This window comes from Rana temporaria, chromosome 9 (assembly GCF_905171775.1).
Source record: "Rana temporaria chromosome 9, aRanTem1.1, whole genome shotgun sequence".
Lineage (NCBI taxonomy): Eukaryota > Metazoa > Chordata > Amphibia > Anura > Ranidae > Rana > Rana temporaria.
The window spans coordinates 69,346,704-69,362,091 of record NC_053497.1 but is presented as its reverse complement, the minus strand read 5'-3'; the positions used below and the strand labels follow the sequence as shown (position 1 = coordinate 69,362,091).

The following is a 15,388-nucleotide window of genomic DNA, read 5'->3' as shown; positions in this document are numbered from 1 at the left end:
AATAAAATATAGCTTACTTAAGTCTTCAATTGCTTGTAAATATGAGATTTGATATGTAAATTCAACTAATGGTATCATCTAATGTAATCAATATTTTGTTAATTGTATCAATGTTTATATTTACAAAATCAATAAACAAATTTTACGAGATGGAAAAAAAAATGTATTACCGTATATACTCGAGTATAAGCCGAGTCACCTTTTTGCGCCTGATCTCCCGGACTTTGGGGACCCGGTACAAGTGTGCAAAGTTTGTTGGCCGGGGAGCTCCGTTTTTTTTTTTTTCAAAGCCGGGCACCTCTTCCATAGACTCCCGTGTTAAATGGTAATTTCTTCGGTGATTTTGGGGTCCTGGTACCGGCCAGTCGTAGGTCCCCTGGACCCGGAATTTGGCACACATGCAGCCCCATTTCTCCTCTACAAGTGTGCAAAGTTTGTTGCCTGGGAGACCTAAGGCTGGGGGGCACCGATTTTTCAAAGCTGGGTACCCCTTTCATAGACTCCCATGTTAAACGTCAGTCTAGGCATGGGCACAGTGAGGCATGGGCACAGTGAGGCATGGGCACAGTGAGGCATGCACATGGACACAGTGAGGCAAAGTGTGGCATCATGAGGCATGCAGATGGACACCCTAAGCTTATACTCGAGTCAATACGTTTTCCCATTCTTTTTTTTTGTGGTAAAATTGGGTGCCTCGGCTTATATTCGGGTCGGCTTATACTCGAGTATATACGGTACTTTCAAAAGAGAACGCTATAACTCTGTATATAAGTAAGGCTGAATTTGTGAAAGTTTATTATCCATACAAATATAACACAACCTGGATTTATATCTGCCTCTGTGGAGTTTCTGTTTGAATGCAGAATTAATGCCATATATTTGATCAGTTCTAATGTGTGTGTGTGTGTGTGTGTGTGTGATGGTATCATCCTAGATTAGTGCAATGTTGTGTATATATTTTCAATTTTGGTGATTTGAGAGGCAAGTCTGAACTTCCCTTATACCTGCTGCAGTGCTTAATATGCACATTGTGTTCAACTATTTTTATTTGCATCAAAACTGGACCAGACAGCCATGTACCAAGTAGCCGTTGTATTACTTTGTAGGTGCCTGACTTTATGTTGATATGTTTTGGCTGGAAGAGAAAATTATAATGCTCAAATCGCAATAAATTGTATTGACATTAGCACACTTCTATTGTGTCCTGGATTGCATTTGCAGTTCACTGAATAATTTTGCCCTTCCCTGAAGGCACACTGACATACCTAACCACTCTGTTCTTCTCCTGAATAGCTAAAACTCAGTGAGCTTCTTAAAATAAGGCAATCCGTTTGTAATTAGATTTTCTTTTTCACCTACAGCAGTGTTTTTCTCCATCCCTGCAAATGTTTGTAAGCAGTAATGGATTGCCTCCAAGCCCCATACCTAGTCCTACAAGACGCTTTACAACGTAAGTATGATGGTCGTTTATAGAATAAACTCTGGACTAACTTTATAGATTTTTTATTTTCAAAGCATTTGCTCTTTGCAATTTATCCACTTCAGTGTTGGATTGAAATGAAAATGCTTTTGCTGTAGTGCCACTGGGCCCTGCCCATTTTATTGCAGACTTTGTGCACTGAGAGTCTTGGACATAAAATGAACTAGCAAAGGATAGCAGCCCCCAAAATTTAATTTCTTAGAAAGGGAAACAGTCACGTCTTACTAAAAAGTGGAAAGCAAGCTTCATAGAGTTTTTTTTTAATCATTTTGAAAGTGCTATTCATAAGTTACATCTTTCTTACTAAACAACTGAACTGACATTAGGCTGAAAAATGACCTAAACACTCAGGACACTTGTTCTTCTTACAGGCTGTGATATGTCTCCCCTCTCCATTCAGTAGATACATCTGCTCATGTAAATAAAGAATAACTCCACCTTCTTTTCCCCAAAATAACAAATTGTGCATGTAAATAAAACACAACCCCACTTCGTGTGTAACTTGCCTCCTTTAGCTGTGTATAGAGAAGGTTTATGTGTCTGTGATGTCACTTGTCCTCCTGGCTGAATCTCAAAGTTCTCTGACTTCCTGTTCCCTTCCTTTTACAGTCCTGATACTACATGTCCCATGATCTTTTGAACCTCTGTAGCTTCAGGGCAGGCTATGGGAGTTGATGTGGGTGGATCCTAGGGTTACTGTGAATGTTTCTGCACCTTCATGTGGGTGGTAAAAGGTGTAAATGTGTTGTAACTCTTGTGTTGTGCCAGGGAATAATGGCTTACTGCAAGACTACAGAGGAAGGGCTATGGGAGGTTATTATGAAGGTGTTTCCTTCATACAGTGGGTAAAGAAAAGAATCACCTCTCCTTCTTTTTTTTTTTTCTTTTTTTTTTTTTTTTTTAACATTTTTGCTTCTTTGCAGCCTGAAATGAAGACACAGTTTTATCTTGCTGTATTTACTCAGTGCAACTTGAAACATCCAAGTGAAAGATATAACACCAACATGTCTGGAAAAAAAAAAACAGAATCACTGAGTTGGAAAAAGAATCACCCCCCCTTCTAAAAATTACTTAAATCAGGTGTAGTTAATAACCACCTCAATGGCGCACAAAGCCATTTGACTTTCAACTGTTATTAGGTAGTGATTAGCTTGTCATGAAAATACCTTTCCTGGAGCATTTAAGTCCCTGGTAGTGCAACTGAAGCAAACAATAAACTATGGGTGGCAAGGCACTGTCAAAAGTTTTACGGGATAAAGTTATGGACAGGCATAAGTCAGGAGATGGATACAAAAAAAATTACAAAGGCTTTATCAATGCATAGAAGCACAGTAAAGTCTAATATAAAGACGTGGAAGGTATTCGGTACAACACAGACTGGATCAGGACATCGCTCCAAACTGGATAAAGAGCCAGGAGGAAACTGGTCAGAGAGGCTACCAAGAGGCCTGCAGCAACTCTGAAGCAGTTGCAGGAATTTATGACAAAGAGCCACTGTGTGCGTCTGACAAAGATATCACAAATTATCCACAAATGTGGCTTGTATGGGAGGATTGCAAGAAAAAGCCACTCAAGAAATGCCACATTGAAGATTCTGAGGCCACATAGAAAAATGTGTTCTGGTCAGATGAGACTAAAATTTGTATTATTTGGCCCCAACACCAAACGAAATGTCTGGTGGAAATTCAATAAAGCTCACCATCCAAATGACACCATTCCTACAGTAAAGCATGGAGGTAATATTCTGTTATGGGGGTGTGTCTGTGCAGCAGGGACTGGAACACTTGTCAGGATAGAAGGAAAAACAGATGGGCCAAAATACTGTCACATTCTTGAGGAAAATCTCTGACAGTTGCCAACGAGAAGAAGTTTTACCTTCCAACATGACCATGGCCCAAAGCACACAGCAAAAATGACCATGCAGTGGCTGAGGAGAAAAAGGTGAATGTCCTTGCATGCTTAGTCAGAGCCCTAGACTTAAACCCCATAGAAAATCTGTGGAATGACTTGAAGACTGCAGTCCACATACGGTCACTATCAAATGTAACTGAACTTGAGCAGTTCTGGAAAGAAGAGTGGGCAAATATTGCAATACCTAGATGTGCAAAGTTGGTAGAGACATATCCCAACAGACTAAAATCTGTAATTAAAGCAAAAGGTGGTTCAACAAAATACTGACACAAGGGGTGAACCCCTTTTCCAACTCGGTGGCTCTGTTTTTTATTTATTTTTAATACGTCTGGAATAAAACAAAAACGGTGTCTGTCTACATGTAAATCACTTTATAGACCAGGGCTTTCCCTGTTCACACTGGTCGGCATATTTAAATGTGCGGGATTAAATTCTAATTGCGATCTATTCAATGCTGCCCAGCATCAGCACAGCCAACTTTTAGAAGAGGCTGTGTAGGAAAGGTGTCTCTGTCTTTAATAATGCTGTGATCTGTGAGGCGGGACTTGGGAGAGTTGGACTGGGCAGGATTGAATGCTAATTAGGATGTATCCAATTACACCCATCATCAGAGCTTTGAAGGAAGTTACATCATTCATAGAGTCTGAAAGGCTACAAAGGGGAGTGTTACAGGCTCTTGCTGCTGCTAGGAAGAGACAGTCAATCAGCAGCATATGCAGTGTCACATGATACAAAGCCCCAACTAAACCCAGAATATCAGGGGATCTACAGACAACTGAGCAACATGGTACAGAGGTCTGATCTATGCTGGGGTTGATCATTCAATTTAGTTATAGTGAAAAGAAAGTTGGAATTCAGCCTTAAATCTACTGTTGGATGCTACATAAATTAAAACATGCCCGTCATAATGTCCAAGTTGATGTACTACTTCTATCGCTGTAAGAAGGTATCCAGAGGTACCTGTACAAACCTTTGAAAAACTTGAGGATCCCAGGACATCAGGGCACTTTTTATAAAGAAGGTACCAGAAAGTCAAGCCCAGACTCACTTATTTTTCCATCTCATGGTCAGTGAGGCCATCCATTTATTCTTATGAGTGAGGCACAGGAGTAGGCAGGATCTAGACTGATTAAGGTGAACCTGAGTTGCAGGTTAAATTGCGGGTTCTGCTGAATATTGGACTCGCCAGCTGCACATTTCAGAAAATCACTATCCTACCACATTTCAGAAAATCACTATCCTACCACATTTCAGAAAATCACTATCCTACCACTATGTCTTTTTTCCAGTAGCAAAGATAATCCGCTCTGTGTACATTCCAAGTCATAACTTACAAAGGGCTTGAGGACGCTCTTGCCTTACCCTTATGTAACAGTGATGAATGAGTAGTTAACAGCCAAGATCCAGCATTCTCATGTGGGAGAAAGGGGAGTGAGTTTCCTGCTTTCTCATACCCAGAAGTACCAGGAATGCATCTTGGTTCCTGGCAGTGAAATAAAACTGGAAGAGTTAAAGAATGATGAATATGTACTGCTGGTGGGATCAACATTAAAGCAAATCCATTTCTTTGTGCATGAATGCTTATCACATTCCGTGAAACAAATAACAACTGGCTGAAACATTTGTATAACTGTATAGTAAATACATTTATAAAACTTTAAAACAAGGAGTATGGAAAAATGTATATATTTCTGCAGAATAAAATATATCAAAGTTAAATTGAATACCCCAAAATGCTGTCTCTCAAAAAATACATTACAGTAACATCAGCCAAGGGAGGAGTGTCGAATGAGGCTTTGCTAGACAACTAAATTGGTTCATAATCGGCATGGTAATGGTGGGGCCCACAAGTCTAGCTCTCATGGTCTATACCAGTGGTCATCAACCCCTGTTCTCAGGGCCCACTAACAGGCCAGGTTTGCAAGATAACTCTGTGCAAAATGCATAGGATGCATTAAGGTGAAAAAACACAAAGGTTTACAACCCCTTTGAAGAAGGCTTGTTTATAAGACAGTTTTGAATAAGCCCCATTTTTCTCAGTCATGAAAGAGAAAAAAAAAAACTATACGTTTCTGTTCATTGGAAACATGAGTCACTAGTCTCGCTACAATAGTCCATGGTTGATTCCTTATCTCGTCTGGCTATCAGGCATGCAGAAATTAGAGCCTGGGAAAATGTGAGATAGAGCTCTACAAGTCTCTTTAAAAAACAATCTCTGCCTACAAGCGTACTTGCATTCACCTTCTAATTTTCTTTTTAACAAGATGGCTCCCAATATGCTCATGAAACAAATGAAAAAATATGATTAGTCCTTATTTATTCTTTTAACCTCAATAGTTCTGACACCTTGTTTACTGTCAGCTGCAACTGATCTGATGGGCAAACAAAAGGGCAACAATGCAGTAGAAAGAAAATAATGCATTTAATAATGTGAACGATTTCAATTTTGATCATGATATACCACATTCTCATTAGCAGGAGGAGCCAGAGCCCCATCAACTGCATTCGTCCAAGTGTCCTGGGCCCTATAAAAAGAAAAGGTATGGTAAAAAAAACATATGCTGTCAACTTTTTGGCGCTGTAGTTTTTTAAACACTAAAAATCCCAGAATACCATGACAGCCTCTACCATAAATGCTGGTAGTCATTGAACCTCTAGAACGGCAAGAAAACATCAGGTTGCCCTTTAAAGGGGTTGTAAAGGCTTGTTTTTTTAAAAAAAAAAATAGGTTCCTTTAAGCTAGTGCATTGTTGGTTCACTTACCTTTTCCTTCCATTTCCCTTCTAAAAAATGTTTTTCTTTGTTTTCTATGTCTGAATTTCTCACTTCCTGTTCCTCCTCAATAAGCTGTTCAGTAAGCTGTTCTAAATGACTTTCCACCGCCCGGATGATGGTAGAAAGCTTACTGAGGAGAAACAGGAAGTGAGAAATTCAGACAAAGAAAAAAAAAATTTAGAAGGGAAATCGAAGGAAAAGGTAAGTGAACCAACAATGCACTAGCTTAAAGGAACCAATTTAGAAAATAAGACAAACCTTTACAACCCCTTTAACCACTTCATTACTGGGCACTTAAACCCCCTTCGTGCCCAGACCAATTTTCAGCTTTCAGCGCTGACGCATTTTGAATGAAAATTGCGTGGTCATACAACACTGTACCCAAATTATATTTTTATAATTTTTTTCCCACAAATAGAGCTTTCTTTTGGTGGTATTTGATCACCTCTGCGATTTTTATTTTTTGCGCTATAAACATAAAAAAAATGAAAATTTTGAAAAAAAAACACTATTTTTTACTTTTTGTTATAATAATATCCCAATTTTTTTTTTTTTTAAATAAAAATTTCCCTCTGTTTAGGCCGATACGTATTCTTCTACATATTTAAAAAAAAAAAAAAAATCGCAATAAGCGTATATTGATTGGTTTGCGCAAAAGTTATAGCGCCTACAAAATAGGGGATAGATTTATGTATTTTTTTTTTTTTTTTTACTAGTAATGGCGGCGATTTTCGATTTTTTTTTTTTGTCAGGCCTGCAATATTGCGGCGGATGTATCGAACACTTTTGACACAATTTTGGGACCATTCACATTTATACAGCGATCAGTGCTATAAAAATGCACTAATTACTGTATAAATGTGACTGGCAGTGAAGGGGTTAACACTAGGGGTGAGGAAGGGGTTAAATGTATTCCCTGGGTGTGTTCTTACTGTGTGGGGGGAGGGGACTAAATGGGGGAGGTGACCGATTGCTGTGTCCCTATGTAAAGGGACACAGATCGGTCTCCTCTCTCCCTGACAGCACGTGGAGCTCTGTGTTTACACACAGAGCTCCGCGTCCTGCTGTGTCACAGACGATCGCGGGTGTCTGGCGGACATCGCACCCGCCAGGCACACGCATCGGCTCCTGAGCGATGCGCTGGGCACGTTGTTTCCCCGCTGCGCGCCCCCAGCGGCGCGCACGGGGGAACAACAACAACAGGACGTCCAGGGACGTCCACCCGGCACTTGAGAGCCACGCTGTGGACGTCTTTCGTCCATAGCGCGGATCCCAAGTGGTTAACTGATGTAAAATGTCTGAGGTTTTTTTTTAAAAAAAAAAGACATTTTACATCTTTTATAGACAATCCATAGCAAGTATTTTGCTGTTTTGAATTAAGAAAATAATTTGAGTTAAATAGGAAAATGACATGTCTGTAGCGAATACCTAACATCTTTGATTGGACTCTTAACCTAGCATGACACATTAAATAGGTAGCTGAACTACCTTTCCCATGATGCTCAACTACACTGCAGAGTGCACGAGCATCATGGGAAATGTAGATCCAAAACCTCTGGGGTGCCAAGGTTTTCCATCACTGATCTATGTTTTCTGAATATACCAGGGACGCCTGCACCCTTTTGATAAAAAAAAAGCACTTGGAACTAGAATAACATTTCTCATTGCTTTATAACTAAAACATTCAAACACACATTTGCCCTAAGATTTGCTTAATCCAAAAAAACATAAAATGACAGCGGATTTTATTAATGCTATATATAGTACGCATCTGTATCCGAAAATCACCAGACCCACTAGGATAGCGTTTCACTCTGCCACTTTAATTAGTAACATATTTACCAATGATCTTGTAGACCATCTAACGCCTCATGCACACTGGACATTTTTACAGCTGCTGTTTTTGGCTTCAGCTGTTTTTTTCTGCACCTAGTAAACTCCCCAGCATGTTATCTTATGTGTCCATGCAAACATAGGCTTTTATCATATTTTCCTGTCTGGAACTCCCCCCCCCCCCCCCCCCAAACTTTCTAACTCTGATAAAAGCTTAAAAATGCAAAAAAAATGGCTATTCTGCGTTTGAGCGCTTTTGAGACATAAGCTTTTGTGGGAGTATAGTTTTGCAAAAAAAAAGTTAAAAAACACAAACGACACTGTGAATGGTGCGGAAGTAATTGGGGACACTGACTGCTGTGGTGGTGATTAGGGATACTTACTAGCACATGACATTGTTATGCTGTGGCAGTGATCACAGATAATTGTGTGTGTGTGTGTGTGTGTGTGTGTGTGTGTGTGTGTATATATATACAGTACAGACCAACCAAAAGTTTGGACACACCTTCTTATTCAAAGAGTTTTCTTTATTTTCAGGACTATGAAAATTGTAGATTCACACTGAAGGCATCACAACTATGAATTAACACATGTGGAATTATACATAACAAAAAAAGTGTGAAACAACTGAAAATATATTTCATATTCTAGCTTCTTCAAAGTAGCCACCTTTTGCTTTGATTACTGCTTGGCACACTCTTGGCATTCTCAAGAGGTAGTCACCTGGCGCAGCACCCCTCCACTCTCCTTCTTGGTCAAATAGCCCTTACACAGCCTGGAGGTGTGTTTGGGGTCAATGTCCTGTTGAAAAATAAATGATGGTCCAACCAAACGCAAACCGGATGGAATAGCATGCCGCTGCAAGATGCTGTGGTAGCCATGCTGGTTCAGTATGCCTTACATTTTGAATAAATCCCCAACAGTGTCACCAGCAAAGCACCCCCACACCATCACACCTCCTCCTCCATGCTTCACGGTGGGAACCAGGCATGTAGAGTCCATCCGTTCACCCTTTCTGCGTCGCACAAAGACACAGGGGTTGGAACCAAAAATCTCAAGTTTGGACTCATCAGACCAAAGCACAGATTTCCACTGGTCTAATGTCCATTCCTTGTGTTCTTTAGCCCAAACAAGTCTCTTCTGCTTGTTGCCTTTCTTTAGCAGTGGTTTCCTAGCAGATATTCTACCATGAAGGCCTGATTCACACAGTCTCCGCCTGATTCACACAGTTCTAGAGATGTGTCTGCTGCAAAAGGTGGCTACTTTGAAGAACCTAGAATATGAAATATATTTTCAGTTGTTACACACTTTTTTGTTATGTATAATTCCACATGTGTTAATTCATAGTTTTGATGCCTTCAGTGTGAATCTACAATTTTCATATATATATTCCATACACACACACACACGGTATCTCACAAAACTAAGTACAACCTTCAAATTTTTGTAAATATTTTATTAAATCTTTTCATGACAACACTGAAGAAATTACACTTTGCTGCAATGTAAGTGAGTGTACAGCTTGTATAACCGTGTACATTTGCTGTCCCCTTAAAATAACTCAACACAGCCATTAATGTCTAAACCGCTGGCAACAAAAGTGAGTACACCCCTAAGTGAAAATTTCCAAATTAGGCCCAAAGTGTCAATATTTTGTGTGACCACCGTTATTTTCCAGCTCTGCCTTAACCCTCTTGGGCATGGCGTTCACCATAGCTTTACAGGTTGCCACTGGAGTCCTCTTCCACTGCTCCATGATGACATCACAGAGCTGGTGGATGTTGGAGACCTTGCGCACCTCCACCTTCAGTTTGAGGATGCCCCACAGATGCGCAATAGGGTCAGTCATCATCTTTACCCTCCGCTTCTTTATCAAGGCAGTGGTCGTCTTGGAGGTGTGTTTGGGCGTCGTTATGTTGGAATACTGCCCTGCGGCCCAGTCTCCAAAGGGAGGGGATCATGCTCTGCTTTAGTATGTTACAGTACATATTGACATTCATGGTTCCCTCAATGAACTGTAGCTCCCCAGTGTCGGCAGCACTCATGCAGCCCCAGACCAAGACACTCCCACCACCATGCTTGACTGTAGGCAAGACACACTTGTCTTTGTACTCCTCACCTGGTTGCCGCCACACACGCTTGACACCATCTGAATCAAATAAGTTGATCTCATCAGACCACAGGACACGGTTCCAGTAATCCATTTCCCTAGTCTGCTTGTCTTTAGCAAACTGTTTGCATGCTTTCTTGTGCATCGTCTTAAGAAGAGGCTTCCTTCTGGGGACGACAGACATGCAGAGCAATTTGATGTTGTGTACAGCGTTTGGTCTTGGCAGTCTTCTTATATCTTAGGCCATCTTTATGTAGGGCAACAAGTATTTTTTTCAGATCCTCAGAGTTCTTTGTCATGAGGTGCCATGTTGAACTTCCAGTGACCAGTATGAGAGAGTGAGAGCGATAACACCAAATTTAACACACCTGAGACCTTGTAATACTAAGGAGCCACATGACATCGGGGAGGGAAAATGGCTAATTGGGCCCAATTTGGACATTTTCACTTAGGGGTGTACTCACTTTTTGTTGACAGCGGTTTAGACATTAATGGCCGTGTTATTTTGAGGGGACAGCAAATTTACATTGTTATACGAGCTGTACACTCACTATTTTACATTGTAGCAAAGTGTAATTTCTTCAGTGTTTTCACATGAAAAGATATAATAAAATATAAAAAAAAAATGTGAGGGGTGTTCTCACTTTTGTGAGATACTGTGTGTGTATATATAAAGGTGTATCCACGCCTCCCTTATTAAATACTAGCAGTACAAACCAGTCAGTGTTAAGTGCTAACACGCCACATTACTTATGCTGTAACAATATTATGAAGTGCAAACAGTCCACAATGACAAAAAAATGACAGTGCCGTCCAACGTGTACTCGTACTTTTAATGTCATTACCTTCCACTCCACAATCCCTGCTTATCATGTGTTACACCACCAAGCCAAAAGTGTTTATCCTCCACCAAGCAAACTGCTCAGATGACATACAAGTCTGATGGTGGCTCTCTACTATAGCCTACTTGCTTTGAATCCTGATTACCAAATCGTTGCCAGGAATTTATCTATATTTCTTGTAGAAAGATTACAAATATATTGATTTATGTAAGACCTCAGAACTTTCAATAAACCAGTTTTATATTCATATTTTCAGTTGAAATGGAAATGGAAACCCAACCAAAGAGGCTGTTTCAAGGAACGACAAACATGCTGTCCCCAGACATGACTCACCTGTCAGATTACAGTTGGTAAGGTGGTATAAGCATTTGTCTTGGACTGTTGATAACCCCTGCTTGGTATCTCGGGAAATATGTTTTTTTAACAACTTCTCCCCACTATAGCCTTTTAGAAATCAAATTAATACAGGTTGTAAATGTCACACATTTACTATGTAATCGCTTTAAAAGGGATCCATAGTTATATTTAGGCCGCAGAAACTTTTTAATAGATATTTTCTATTATTCAAGCAAATGTTGGATATGTTTGATCATTTCCGCTTGCAACCAGCATGAGATTAGTGAATGGAGGTTCTCTGAGTTCTACATCTGTTTTGAGTGACCTGGTATAATATGATTCCCAACTATTATTCATCTCTGTTCAGAACACACAGAAAGTTTAATATGTAAATAAGTTTCATACGCCTTCTACTCTGTCTGTTCCTACAAACCCATATGAGTTGTTGTTATTAGTAAGGGCCCATTTACAGCATTGCATTGCGCTAATATATGTTACATTCATTAATACATTCATTAATGCACTGCAGTGATTTACATTCTGATCTGCATTTCATAGCACCGTCACAACCCACTTGCAGCAGGTATTATTTCAGCAACACATGTTAACATGTACGGTAATCTAGTGCCTGTTAATCACACCCCAATTGATAGCCTTTGTGTGAATGGGCCCTGTGCTGATCAATAGTTTGTTTAAACTAAACTGATCCAAATTAAGTATTTTCTTCATCAATCGATGAAGCGACCATTAGCACTTCAAAAAATTGTCTACATTATATAGCACTGTGCTTTGGCAGCCATATGGGGAGTTCTGCTCAGCTATTTACAGAGAGTCTTGTATTTTTATTAATAAATGCAGGGCTGCCTCTGGTTGTGAATATAAACAAAAAAGTCAGTGCTGCTACCCATACATCACATAGAAAGTAAGGTTCCCGGGTGCTCGATCCACAGTCGCTGGCTGAGTAGAGTAATGAAGAAAGATGATCAGCACTCTTAAAAATTAGTAGCGTTTCTTAACAAGCCACAGTGGAAAAACCCAAATAAGAATGGTTGACGCGTTTCAGCCTATGAGGCCTTAGTCATAACCACTGCCTCTGGTTGCAATGGAGATTGTGACCTCATCTGCCCACCTCTCTGCCCCAGCTCTTCACAGGAAGCCTTGTGGTGGTGGTGTTTTTTTGTGTGTGTGTGTGTTTTTTTTTTTAAATACAAAGCCTTCTCTGATGGGCGAATGACATCACATTCTCTGCCTCAGCTAATTGGCGGAAGCTTATTCATTCATAAAAATACAAGGCTTTCTGCGAAGGGTTGTGCAGAATTCGGGCTTAATCATTGTTCTGGGAATGGGACGGGAAGTCTCCATACTGCTGCCGGAACACACTGCAGTTTACTGTATGTACCTAATGCTACATATAGTTTATACAGAGCTGACGGCTTCTGCATCAATTGGTGAAGGAAATCATTTGTTTAGACCAGCTTTGGTCCAAACAAATAGCATTCCTGGAGTTGGGCTTTAAAGATTTTCAGTATTTTAACTACTTCCCATGCGCTGTATGCAGCATGACGGCCAGGAAATGATTCTGTTATCCTGACTGGGCGTCACATGACGTCCAGCAGTATAACATGTCGGCGCAAGCCCGTGGGGGCGCTCAGTGCGGCATGTCAGTCTAACACACCGCATCTCTGATCGTGGTAAGAAGCCTATGACAGAGGCTTCTTACCACGTGACCAGCTGTGACCAATCACAGCTGATCACAACGTGAACCAGGAAGTGGAGTATCTGTTTTTAATTTGGCTCAAACCAGACCTAAAGTTCGCCATAAACAATCCGATGAGTACAAGCAAAGCTCTGTTTTCTCCAAGCAATAATGAGCATCTTAAGTGGTTGGAAGAACTAGTTATTGCAATGAGCCTTTTGAATGGACACAATTCTTTTCTACTTGCTATCTCTGACATTTGACAGTTGATGCTGTTTGCAGACTCTGTCTAGGATCTTCCGAGACAGATTGTTAAATTGGGGAAGCTGCAGTGTATTCATTGTTGCAGTTATCGCCAAAGTTAGAGGTGGAGTTTACATTTTGTACGCTGACTCACTGGGCTTGCCTGTTACTATTTAAGTCAATAGACTTTATAGTGGTTTGCCAATAAAATACATATTGGTAACAGGTGTTTCTAAAAATCATAATATGAGTAATGTATGCTTCAGCATTTAAATCTCGCCCCTCCCTAGTGCACTCTCCTTTTTGAAGTAGATGAAGAGCTCACACCTGCAGAACCAGCTTAGCTGTCATCTGAACAGGAGGAGAAATCTCCCAGCCAGCAACTCGTATAACCGTGCCCCACAGGGACGATCACTTAGGCTGGATTCACACCTATGTATTTTTAGTGCTTTTTGCATTTTGCAGATTTGCACTACAGTCCATTTAACATGGTTTCCTATGGAACATGTTCTGTAGTGCAAATCTGCAAAATGCAAAAAGCACTAAAAATGCATAGGTATGAATCAGGTCTTGGCCTCCCCACTCCATCTAACACTCCATCTAACATTAAAACCTAAGTGGAAAATCATCATTGAATTTAGTGTAGTTTAGATGTTGATTAACAAAATTTTGAGTATAGCCTCAATTAAAACTGGTTAAAATTACAATAGACACGTGCCATCATCCGTAATAAATTATGCAAAATTAGCCGGATGAACAAAGGGTGAGGGCTGCTAGTGCCGTCTAACCCAGGGGTCTCCAAACATTCTAAACAAAGGGCCGGTTTATTGTCCTTCAGACTCTTGGAGGGCCGGACTTTGACCAGCGGGAGTGGAAATTTTCCTGGCATCATTGTTAGTAAACATCTGGTATTAGGGGGAGGAATAGTGCCCCATTGCTGGTATCATAGGGAGGAATAGTGCTCTATTAGTTGGGTCAGTGGGAGAAATGGTGCTCCATTGTCGGCGTCAGATGGCAGAATAGTGTCTCGTATCAGTGGGAGGGACAGTGCCCCAAGGGCCGGATAAAGGCAAGCAAAGGGCCGCATTCGGCCCTTGGGCCGCAGTTTGGAGACCACTGGTCTAACCCATAAATAGTCACCTAGCACGGAGGTGTTGTTGATTTGGACTTTTCTAGGCACTGATAACACAACAAAGAAAGTAAAGTAAAAAATATTTAACATAAAAACTATACAATAATAAAAACATTTGAGCCAAACCCCACAATAGACAACAGCATTGTTGATAACGGAGAGCCGTCACATATCTGTTATAGTGGAGAAGGCCAAAACCTCAACCCGTTTCGCGGTTGATACCGCTTCTTCAGGAGGATCTGTATAATATACAATACAATTTACATGAACTAGCAAAAAAGTAAACATGATAAATATAGAAATACAACAATTTAACATCATTGATATTGTCAAAAAAATGTCTAACTGCTCACCAGGTAAGGCACATGGACCAGGCGTCGGCTCAAATAAATACAAGTATTAGATGTTGATTAAGGTGTGAGAAGATGTAGAGGGCAGAATTTTTTAGCAGCTGCAAACTTTGGTTTACTTCATTTCGCAATTAAGTTGCATTTTCACGATTTACCACATTCCTGATGAGATATCACTGAAAGGCACTGGTGATGTAGCGTTCCCAGGGTGCATCTCGAAGGCCTGGTTATGTCACCATTGCCTCAAGAAAGCTGGAAATGCAATTCAGTTAAATGTAAGTAACTGAATAAATATTTTCTTTACCAACTGACTTGTAGATGTTTTGGGTGGTGCGTGTATTGTGTGCACCAGGAATTTCACACATTATGCATGATCGTGGTTATGCATGATGTCCTAAACCACGCATTGCCTATTAGGCCACGTTCACACTGCAACGCTTCTAAACTGCCAGTAAAAACACTGAGCGCTTTTGAAGAGCTTTTCAGGTGCTTTTGAAGAGCTTTCCATTAATTTCAATGGAGAGGGGAGTTTTTCACAGCCTTGCCAGCACACTGCCCCAATGTGAAAGCATTCATTGATTTTAATGGAAATAGGTTTTCGTGAGCTTTTTAGGCCCTGTTTTTAGCGTGAAAGCGCCTAAAAATCGCCTCAGTGGGAAAGTGGTCTTATACTTACCTTT

At 40.5% G+C, this 15,388-nt stretch overlaps 1 protein-coding gene across 4 annotated transcripts in view; it reads left to right on the top strand.

The window, feature by feature from the left end:
- LOC120913631 (PABIR family member 2-like) overlaps window positions 1–15,388 on the top strand; it is a 60,636-nt gene that overhangs the window by 38,970 nt on the left and 6,278 nt on the right. For 3 of the 4 annotated variants that reach the window (XM_040323732.1, XM_040323731.1, XM_040323729.1), the window contains 3 exons: window positions 1,362–1,450; window positions 5,867–5,931; window positions 11,208–11,301. In XM_040323732.1, coding sequence (XP_040179666.1) covers window positions 1,362–1,450; window positions 5,867–5,931; window positions 11,208–11,301 — 248 coding nt within the window. The remainder of the gene's footprint in view (window positions 1–1,361; window positions 1,451–5,866; window positions 5,932–11,207; window positions 11,302–15,388) is intronic. The other variant, XM_040323730.1, reaches the window with a different exon arrangement.